Source organism: Miscanthus floridulus, chromosome 5 (genome assembly GCF_019320115.1).
Source record: "Miscanthus floridulus cultivar M001 chromosome 5, ASM1932011v1, whole genome shotgun sequence".
Lineage (NCBI taxonomy): Eukaryota > Viridiplantae > Streptophyta > Magnoliopsida > Poales > Poaceae > Miscanthus > Miscanthus floridulus.
Genome location: NC_089584.1, coordinates 145,508,726 through 145,519,849, shown reverse-complemented (window position 1 = coordinate 145,519,849; position 11,124 = coordinate 145,508,726). Strand labels below are relative to the sequence as shown.

The window sequence follows — 11,124 nt, the reverse complement described above, 5'->3', positions numbered from 1 at the left end:
TGCCGGCTGAAGCCTATCTTCATCAGCCAGAAACAAAGCCTGCCCCTGATAGCGCAGATCGTGAACAGATGAATGCCTTTCGTGACAGCATTGCGAACATGCTGTTTAATAGATATTGATACATGTGTATGTTTGATAACTTGTGAGTTGTAATTGTTTGATTGCGGTTTGGACTTGTAATAATGTTGCTTGAGGACTGTAATATTTGACGACTGTAATATTTGGGTACATGCAGTGTAATATTTGAGGACTGTAAAATGATTTTCGGACTATCATAATATTTGAATGTTGTAATAATTTTGGATTTCCCCTACTGCATTGTGCCTGGGACAATGGAGGTCTTTGTGGCTGCATGTATGGATTTGCATGCGAGAGCATGCAGGGAAGAGCAGGCAGCATGCAGCATGCATGGATTTGCATGCATGCGCATGCAAGGATGAGCCTGGCAGCAAGCATCTCTCCAAATACATTTAATAGTGCCACTTGTGGCTTCTAGTCCATTATTGCTTTGGTAGGGCAAAAACTGCTATGAAAAGTTTTCAACCCCTTTGGAAGCCAGATTTTGAACCATTTTGGATGAAAAAATTTGGGTTCAAAAAAACTTGCAATCTAAACCAGGCCTTTGTTAAAAAGAAACAATCTCATTCGCTAGCAGAATCTTAAGAGACAATTACGTAGTTCACAGCATTCCTTCAGTATTAAAATATACTAGCGTAAATGCTGCCTGAACGTAGTTAAACCAGTGGCGGAATACATATTGTCACCGAATAAAAGACAAATGGAGTTATTACATCTAGTCCTAGTAACTCCTAACAGAACAGCAGTCTAGCTGCCATAACATAACAGAGTTACAGAGTTTACATGCATCCAACATCAGGCATGTAGCATCGTTGAACATGGAAACGCAAGTGAGCACCAAATAAATGTTCTAAGAGAGCCCTGTTCGCTTGAGCTTATTCCGAACTACTATTCAGCCATGAAACAATGTTTTTCTCTCACAACATTTCAGCATAAGCATCAGCGGCCAGGGTCGGTTGCGGTACCATTAACATCCTTCCTTCAGTTCTTTAGGAGTCAGCAACATCGTTGAATCATGCCGCCACATCCAGGGGACTACGGGAGCCAGTAGATGTGTCTATAAAGTCCAAATAGGTTCTTGTTCAGAAAGTGTTAAGATGCTACTCTTTTCATTTAGCCACAAAGAGTTTGCTCATGTCTTCAGTAACAACATTGCTCCTGTGAAGCAGTAACCAAAGATAGACATTACTCAGGGATACAAAATACATAATGTGAACAATTGGCAAATACATTCTGGGAGTGAGCCCACAAACAGCATTTGATTGGTTAGCTGAGGGGGTGAGAGAATACATATAATAAGGTGATCCCACATTACACCGAAAGAGACATGAAGAGAAGAAGAAAAAAACTAACCTTCCACGAAGCTGTGGTGGAATTAGAGTGTTCCCTGCAGCACTTCTTATGCCTCGGGGTTGTGATTGCATCCTTGGAATTTTACTGCGTGAGTCATGAATAGCAGACCCGTTTGATTCTCTCTTCCTTGATGCATTGTCTGCAGGGGGAGCAAAGAGGTCTGCAACATCTGGTAGGTCTAATGATGGTGTGGGCAGAGAAACGTTACTCGAATTAATCAGTGCTACACTCCTGGACCAAAACGACCAAAACAATTAGTTCAGAACTAAACAATACCATATCAGACCTATAAAGTAAATGGTGGGGGTACTGGTAATAATGTGCTGTGCATTTAGGAAACTGACAAGTAGTCAAGTATACATCCAGAATAACACTTCAGCATGCAGCTAAAAAAAAGGGCGTACCCAGTGCAGAGAGCTCCCTGTTAGCTGCTTTGGATCGTCTAGGTGTGGATCAGTGGGGTGAGTTCTTTTCTATTTGGGATAATCAGTGACTTTGAGATTCAGAGGGAGTAGATAACAGAGAGAGAGGGAGATGTAGGAGCATCTGACCATCGGAGGATCTCCCTGCCTTCACTGGTTCGTTGGTGAAGCTCTGCACTAGGCAGCGACGGTCGGAGTAGCGGTGGAGACCGGCGGTGGTGGTGGAGGCAGTGGCGCTTCCCGCCGCTGGCAGTGCCACCCTCTGGATCGGATTAGGGTTAGGACAGTGGGGCTGTGGCGGCGGTGAACCTCGTGAACAGAGCCGTTTGCCCCACCTCCTCTTTATAGGCACTGTGCGACGGGAGCCCACTAGCCACTAGATGGCTAAACGTCCCCGATCAGGACGCGGTCAAGGGGTCCGTCTCGACCGTTGGGTCAAGACGGATGAGATCAATTCTAACATTCTCCCCCTTGATCTCAACTCATACTTTAACTTTAAACTTTGACTTTAATCACTTTTACTTTTATTTGTTCCATCACAGATTAGTGCATAGAGCATGCTTCATCGTCACGGTCAATCGCCGATAGACTTAACAGCTACAATACACATCTCTCTTCTGAAACAGATTCTTTAACTTTGGGCCCTTTATTGTCCGGAAATCATAGGCTATACCATAAACCCATGTCGACTGTGTGTTCTCTAAACACACTGGGTGGTAAGCCTTTTGTACGCGGATCCGCAAGCACTTGCTTGTTACTTTTATGTTCAATATTTTTAGTATGATTCCGGACTTTCTCCTTCACAACGTACAACTTTATCGTCAATGTGTTTGGCAGCACACTTGACCCGTTGTTATAGGAGCGAACTACTTAAATGGTTATTGCTGTTGTATACCATTATCAATTCCGGGTGTAAGTTCTTTTAACCACTTCGCCTGTCCTTTAAGCCTCATATCAAGCTATACTGTGGGTATGCATCCTTGATGACACCACAACTGTTTCTTTGGAGCTTTTCCACAATAAAACTCCAACTGCAAGTGTTAGCTACTATGTGGGTTTCACTAAACATCTCGCCAAAATTTAACATTTGTACCCATAACTATTTGAGAGTACTTATTCTTTCTTACTCACCATGAGGCCTATAAATCTTTGCACAATTGCAAAACATTCTCATCTCCATTCCAGTGATCTATATCTGGACTGGACTTCTGCCAAAATATCCCGGATACATGAACTATGTCAGGGTAAGTTCTTGCTTATAAGCATTCATTAAGCTTCCAACAGCTGAAGCATATAGGACGTCCTTTTGATCGATCTCATATTCATTCTTGGAACACTGAAAGTTCCGAAAACTATTACCCTTTACTTTAGAAACAGGCGCAAGTTTACTCACATATATACTTTATTTCTTTAGAATATTCTCTAAGTATACACTTGAGACAGTTCTAATACCCCTTTTCCTTTTATCTCGGTAAGTTCCAATTCCTGGAACGAATGATGCTTTACCAAGACCATTCTCATTGAAACTTGAGGACAAGAACTGCTTTTTCTCCAATAGTAGATTAACACCACTACTAGCGAGTAAGGTGCTACCCACATGTAGGATTAGAAAAATAAATTTCCCATGTTTAAACTTTGCATAAATACAATTGTCCTCTACATTCTCTTTAAAACCCAAACTTTCTTATTGTACTGTCAAACTTCAAGAACCACTGTCTTGAAGCTTGCTTTAATCCATAAATGAATTTCTTTAGGCAACATCCCTTTACGTTTTTTTTCCTTCCACGACAAAACCTTTTGAGTTATGTCATGTAAACGTTTCCATACAAATCCTCGTTGAGGAATGTATCTTTACATCCTTCTGATGTAACTGTAAATCGTAATGTGCCACTAATACCATTATGATTCTGAAAGAATCATTGCATGCTCATTATAATCTATTCCTTCTCTTTATGTAAATCATTTCACCACAAGTGGCGCTTTATAGTTTTCCATATTCTCTTTGGATATCTTTCTATATTCCCTTTAGAGTCACTTTGTCTTGTAGACCCATTATAGCCTACTGTTTTGGCTCCATTAGGAATTTCTTCCTAGTCCTAAACATCGTTGGTATTTATCGATTTCATTTCATGTTCCTTTGCTTCTTGCCATTTAGACGAGTGAACGTCTCTCATGGCTTCTTCAAATGAGGTGGAATCACTCTCTATTTGAATTTCTTTCTTAACTTTTACTTCTTAGTCACCATAAATATCTGATTTTCTTATTCTTTGAGACCTTCTAGGGCCTCGTGGCACTTCTTTCATATGGGGCTATTGTTACTCTTCATTGCCAAAAGGCAATTGTTCTATAGCCTCCTGTATCACATGATCCTTGTTTACTTATTCATCCTCTTTAAGAGCTAACATCTGGTGTTGTATATGTCACACAACATCAGCATGTATAAAGCAATTTGTTGCTCTAATAAACACTGTAGTGGATATGTAATCCCATTTCCATTCAAGCCTTAGGTATCTACATACCATGCTCCCCCAGATTACTCCATCTTCAGTAAAGATGGTGTATCTTCAAATTTCTTATTTTGGGTTTAATCAGCTAAAAACTCATATGGCGTCATCCAGTATAAATACTAGCTGACTATGCTATCTTCCTATCGGAACTGTAAAAGGTCTAGGAATTTAGCTATTTCTTTACTTTATGGGTATCATTATTATGACCGTCTTACTCCCTCAACGATCACATTCATCTTTTATAGATCACTTTTACCTTCAATGCATAGTGTGCATTGCTTATCTGAAGTATGGGGAAGTATCTTTCTTAATCTTACATTTCTCCCCCTCGAAATGTGGTATGAAATTTTCTACCACAATTTCGAAACATTCAGAACTCTTATGAATGAGGAAACTTTGATTACTTACTTCATCCACATGATTACAGCATGCAAACAAAATTCGTATGGGAGTATATTTTCCTCATTATACTTCAAAACTCAACATAGTCTATTATTATCAATACTTCTACAAGTCACACTTGCATATCATTCTTATCTCTTGGTTCATATGCAACTTTCTTTTGTTCTCAAACTCATTGAGTACTTATGACCATGACACAATCAGAGTGTACGGTAAATACTAGAATAGCATAAGAGCTATCCCAACTTCTCTCCATGTGCTGGATATTTCTTTAGAGCATATGAATCATCACATCCTCCTCCCGCCATGCGGGATAAGTACTATGCCAAACTCTCCCGCCATGCAGGATTGGTTAACATATGTACTATGCCAACTTTACCACGTCATGCGGGTATTTTCTCAAACTTTTCCCGCCATGCGGGTACTATCACAAACTTTTTCCCGTCATGCGAGATATTCCTTTGAACGGACATAATTGCCAGGATTGGCTCGTGTTCAATCATCAAATTCAGAAATAAATCCGAATATTCTTTTAACACACATGTTTAATGTATATGACTTTTACAACTCTCATAAGTGAAACTGAAAATAAATTCTTCTCCACAGAGAGTACATAAAAGAAATTTCTCAATGAAGACTCTCATTGATCTATCTCTTTTCTTGGATCAATATCCTAGAATTCTTTTCTTTTGAAGCCATTCTTTAAAGAGAACACAGTCCCTTAACCAATGGCATTCTTTCATACATAACTTGCCCTTAGGCATTTCATCATCTGAGTCACAAGTACCCAGCTCATTTCTCTTTCTGCCTTCATGAATGAAAGCATGTAGGTCTTTTGTCTGAAAAATATTCAACAATAATGCTCATTAAACTTTGAAAACTTTATGTTCTATTCTATATCACCGTTGGGCAGAAATAGAATAAAATATCATTCTTCTACATTAATTCCACATCACCGTTGGGCAGAAATGGAATTAACGTATAGAAATTCAATAATCTTGTAAACATAGAACTGCTCCTCAAAATTAAATTCTCCCGTTGGTTCGAATTTAATTAGAAGACAATCAACTTCATTGCAGCGGAAACATGAAAATACATTTATCTAGTTTAAGAGCATTCCTTGAACTTTATCTATTCTCTGAAAATTGGTCACTTTGATGCAAAATTCATCAGAGATTTAAACTTTAAACATAAAACTCATAGAATTATAATATTGTTATCATCAACGTTGGTCAGAAAATAACAATACCATAATTTAACTTTAAACTTAAACTCATAAATAGACTTATAATATTGTTATCATCAACGTTGGTCAGAAAATAACAATATTATAATTTATCTTAACTATCAACTGACTATTTCTCCAATTAAAATTTTCCAGCTGGTTCCAATTTTAACTGGAGGATAAACTTTTCATCATTTACTGAATAACTATAACTGCTCTTCAAATTAGAAGACAATAAACCTTTAACTTTGCAGTGGAAACTTGACAAAATTTCTTTTCCTACTTTTCAGAAGCATTTTTACTTTATTCATCTGTTCTCTAAACAAATTATCACGTTGGATCAAATTTGAGTAGAGATAAAACATTTAAACTTAACTTTATTCATTCAAAATAGCTTCTGAAAAATAAAATAAAAACCATGAGCCACCCTTTAATTCTATTCTTTTGGCCCACCTCAGAAAAGTGGCCTGCGGCCCATTTGCGCGTGGCTTTGCCGCGGCCCAGCTCAGTGTGCTCCGCGCTCGGCCCGTGGGCTAGCAGACGCGGCCCGCGGCTCAGCACCCAGCGCGCAACGCTCGCCCACCCCCCGCGCCCAGGCCGCAACCTGGGCCTGGGCCGGGAATTCGTCGCCCCGCCTGGGCCTCATTCAGCCCGGCGAATCGTGGCCATGCATTTTGATCGGACGGCCATGCGTGACTTCCGCGGGATCAAAACCCCGCCCGCCGGTCGCCCCTCCCCAAAACCCTAGCCCATTTCTGTCTTCCTTTCTCTCCCTCCGCTCTTCTCACGCCACCGGCAAGCCGCCGCAAGTGAGCTCGACGTACCGGTGCCAGGAAAAAAGGAGCGTTCGGCGGGAGAGGATGGCGCCGCCGTGAGGCCCTTCGCCGGTGCACGCGTGCGGCTGCGCGCGGCCCCGTCGAATGGCCTTGCGACCGGCGCCCTTTTGGTTCGAGTTCGCGCGCGCGCGAGCACAAGACAGCAGCGGCGCGGCTCCCTGATCTGGACCGGCGGCGAGCTCGCATAGGAGATCAGCAGCGCCGTTGGGCCTCTTTCTCCCCGCGCGAAGGCGGTTGCGACGGCGACGAGAGAACCAGGTAGGTCCCTCCCCTCCGTCCATCTCTCTGTGTTCATTTAGGGTTAGGGTTAGGGTTACAGGTACCCCTCCCCTTTCTCTCTATTCTTTGCTTTTCCTGTCCCCAATCTAGATCTACGAACTAGACTGGGATTTTAGGGTTTCGATTCCGTTTGTTTTTCTTTTCTTTCGATCCAAATCGGATCTAGCTCCTCTCTTCCCGCGCGTCAGCAAAACGGCGGCGGGTGCTCCACCCCGCGTGAGGCGGTAATGACGGCGGTGGGGAAAACTTCTCCGGACCGTCCAATTTGTTTAGGATTTCATTTTCTCCGAACCGAAGTTCGTCGGGTTTAGGGTTCGGATCAAGCGGTCTTGAAACCGAGCCCCTTCCGTCTTCACCCACTAGGGTTAGAGTCTGTTCTTTGTTGAAACCGTGTTTCAATTTCATCCCCGATCCAGATCCACATACTAAAGAACCTGCTCTGATACCATTGTTAGCTGCTTTGGATCGTCTAGGTGTGGATCAGTGGGGTGAGTTCTTTTCTATTTGGGATAATCAGTGACTTTGAGATTCAGAGGGAGTAGATAACAGAGAGAGAGGGAGATGTAGGAGCATCTGACCATCGGAGGATCTCCCTGCCTTCACTGGTTCGTTGGTGAAGCTCTGCACTAGGCAGCGACGGTCGGAGTAGCGGTGGAGACCGGCGGTGGTGGTGGAGGTAGTGGCGCTTCCCGCCGCTGGCAGTGCCACCCTCTGGATCGGATTAGGGTTAGGACAGTGGGGCTGTGGCGGCGGTGAACCTCGTGAACAGAGCCGTTTGCCCCACCTCCTCTTTATAGGCACTGTGCGACGGGGGCCCACTAGCCACTAGATGGCTAAACGTCCCCGATCAGGACGCGGTCAAGGGGTCCGTCTCGACCGTTGGGTCAAGACGGATGAGATCAATTCTAACACTCCCGCTCTGTACGGGGTCTGGGGAAGGGTGTCAGTGGCAAGCCTTACCCTCGCATGTGCAATGCGAGGAGACCGCGACTCGCATGTGAACAAATGCATTATCATTCCAGAATTTATACATGACTGACGTTCACACATAGTTACTTTGGCCATAAACAAAAATGTACTCTACATGAGGTCGGTTGCATTCATAAGCCACCATTAAGCATTCCAAACATTTCAAAATAGGGAATACCATTGTGGTCAATGAGATGTCCCTGGACTAACCTTATCATTTTAGATACAGTGTTTAGTTGGATTAAATTTGGTTCCCTTGAGTGCTGCTGCTAAGCTTGTGAAGTGAATATATTGATATGTTTATAAACAGGGAAAAAGGTAGATGTAGAGGTGTCTTGCCTGTTCCGTGGTTTCTAAAGAGAAGGGATGAAGCTGTGCTATTATAAAGGGAAAGGGCAAGCACATCCTGATGAACAGATATGTATAAAAGTGTAGAAATAAATCGCATCGGTGTTATATAGCATTTCCGCATTGCAAAACGCATGCATGCCAATAATCATTCCGAATTGAACCTTCGTTACCAGAGATGTCGTGCTACTGTGAGCTAAGTATATGGGAAAGCGAAACAGTCGTATTGATGCAGGGTTTGCTAGTACAGCGATTCGATAGCCAGTAGCTTCAGCTTTCAGTACAGCACACTCAATCAGGCAGCCCCTTCAGCTGGTCACCTACCAAGCAAAACCCATCTCTACAAGCGAAACCCTAGAGAGAGAAGACAGCGAGGGGAGAAGCTTACTGGCTGGCTGCCGGCGGCGGCGGCGTAGGCCGATGAGCTGCGCCCACCGCCGTCGAAGGAGACGGAGGCCTTGGCTGCGGACCGATAGGGGCAGGCTGTGGCGCCTCTGCGGCGGGAGGCTCGCCGGCGTCTTCCTCGTCGGAGGAGGCGTCGTAGGCGACCAGCGACATCGGGGCCGGTTCGGCTGTGCCGGATGATTGCTTTAGGTTGGGTTCCTTTCGGCTCCATTTAGACGTGGGCTGTTGGGCCAACGAAAGCGAGCCCATCTTCCTGTCTTAGCTTGTTTAGCAGGGCTGTGGACTTTTGGGCCTCCATATGTTTTTGAAAAAAGTCCATGTTAAGTCCATTTTTCTTCCCTGAACTCCAAAATCGGGCAAAACACATCTTTCAACTTTTAAAACCGTTCATCTTACCTCCCTGTCCTGGTTATAAGCGGTTTTTCTTTTTTATTTATTTCGGTTGAATCTTTGAAAAATTATAGTAAATCACAGAAAAATTATAAAATAGAAAGTCCAATTTTATTGGACTCCACATGAGTAGATCTACACAGTAAACATATAATATGGTATGCTTTAGCACAAAGTTTTTGTTGTAGCTTTAGATCTATGCTTTTCTATAATTAAATGGAATAATTCATAGTTGCGGTTTCTACGGTCTAATTGTGATGAAATTTTTATGGTGGACTAATTATTGTATGCTTAAACTGTAGTAAAAATTTCATACTCATTGGATCATGTATAATTTAGTTATAGAATTTATTTAGGTTTATGCTTGTTAAATATAAATAAATCTATAACTAAGCTATACATGATCCAATAAGTATAAAATTTTTGCTATAGTTCAATCATACAATAATTAGCACACCATAAAAATTTCATCATAATTGAACCATAGAAACTGTAGCTATGAATTATTCCAATTAATTACAGAAAAAGCATAGATCTAAAACCACAACAAAAACTTTGTACTAAACCATACCATATTATATGTTCATGTGTAAATCTACTCATGTGAAGTTCAACAAAATTAGATTTTCCATTTTATGATTTACTATGATTTTTTAAAAATTTAGCCAAAATAAATAATAAATAAAAAGACAAAACCACCTTCAAAATTGCTTATAATAGGGTCAGGGAGGTAGGATGAACGGTTTTAAAAGTTGAGGGAGGTGTTTTGTCCGGTTTTAGAGTTTATGGAGGAAAAGCGGACTTTCGCGAAAGTTGAGGAGGTGATGTTGACTTTTTCCTATGTTTTTTAAAGGGAAAAAAGACTGCCCATGGCTAGGAAGGCCCAAGCCCAAGCCCCAGTTTTCTTGAACACAGGCACAGCAGCCCAAGCATGGGGCCTAACTTCCCTCCATCTTTTTATATAAAACATATATAAACAAATAATTGTTCATATATTGGACACTTGTGTTACCTAAATGACCGCTAATGGACCTGGATAACACATGTTAGCAAGACCAGGGATGCGCATGTGTAACTTATAAATTCATGGGTCTAAGCTTTAGGATAGATGTTAAGGCTAAGATCCATGGCCTTGGTGAGGTTTCAAACACCATTGAGAGACTTGAGTGTACCAAGCTTTAGGATAGATGTTAAGGCTAAGACCCATGGCCTTGGTGAGGTTTCAAACATCATTGAAAGACTTGAGTGTACCATCTGAGAAACTTAGGCAAGTTTTCTTTTTAAATTTATTGAAAGCCTTCAGGAAGTTTGAGCTAAACCAAAGTAGGGGAAAAAGTATCTGTCTAGCTACTCAATCCTACAATTGCTTATGTCAAGGTGAAAGCTATAAACCCCAGTCTGATGATGGATTTTCAAATACTAACATGTTCAGTTCAAGAAATAGTATTTATTTGTATATAAATTTTTGTAGGGCGTTATATAGTAGCAACTCCTAATCCAACATGCTACACTTACAATACCATGCTAATTAAACCCACATCTCTGCATGAGACGAGCAAAATGATAGCTGGGGGAGCTTGTTGAAGGTCACTAACACCTATTTTGACCATCAATATTTTACCTAAAAGCAAGATAAAGTGAGAAAAATCATCATCGCATGTGTTGAATTTGCTTTATATTTAGCAGCGCGCATTGACCACGCGGGGACCGGGTTCTTGGTTTTGCCACTTGCCGGTGGTGGGGTTGAGCTGGGGCGGCTTCTTCGACGGATTGCAACTGACGTCTGGAAACTCTTAACATGTAGAGCGTAAAACACTTGGAAACTCGTAACATGTGCGTGAAGCACACGAAATATTCAAATTTATATCTTGTAACATAAAATCATGTGCTGCAACATAAAACTGAGCAAC

General features: G+C 41.8%; 1 protein-coding gene across 1 annotated transcript; it reads right to left on the bottom strand.

Moving 5' to 3' along the window:
- Positions 1 to 691: 691 nt before the first annotated feature.
- Positions 692 to 9,030, bottom strand: LOC136451088 (uncharacterized). The gene is made up of 3 exons (XM_066451832.1): positions 8,808 to 9,030; positions 1,432 to 1,662; positions 692 to 1,236 (listed from the first exon to the last, which is right to left on the bottom strand). Exons 1-3 carry the CDS (start codon positions 8,975 to 8,977, stop codon positions 1,188 to 1,190), a joined length of 450 nt encoding a protein of 149 aa, XP_066307929.1. The 5' UTR covers positions 8,978 to 9,030; the 3' UTR covers positions 692 to 1,187.
- Positions 9,031 to 11,124: the final 2,094 nt, after the last annotated feature.

What these genes read in the sequence shown, in the direction of transcription:
- LOC136451088 (XM_066451832.1), bottom strand. Translation starts at nt 8,977, where the DNA reads ATGTCGCTGGTCGCCTACGACGCCTCCTCCGACGAGGAAGACGCCGGC. An exon ending in CCGCCGCCGGCAGCCAGCCA is followed by an intron (nt 1,663 to 8,807) that starts GTAAGCTTCTCC and finishes GTTTTGGTCCAG; the next exon opens with GAGTGTAGCACTGATTAATT. An exon ending in CCACCACAGCTTCGTGGAAG is followed by an intron (nt 1,237 to 1,431) that starts GTTAGTTTTTTT and finishes ACTGCTTCACAG; the next exon opens with GAGCAATGTTGTTACTGAAG.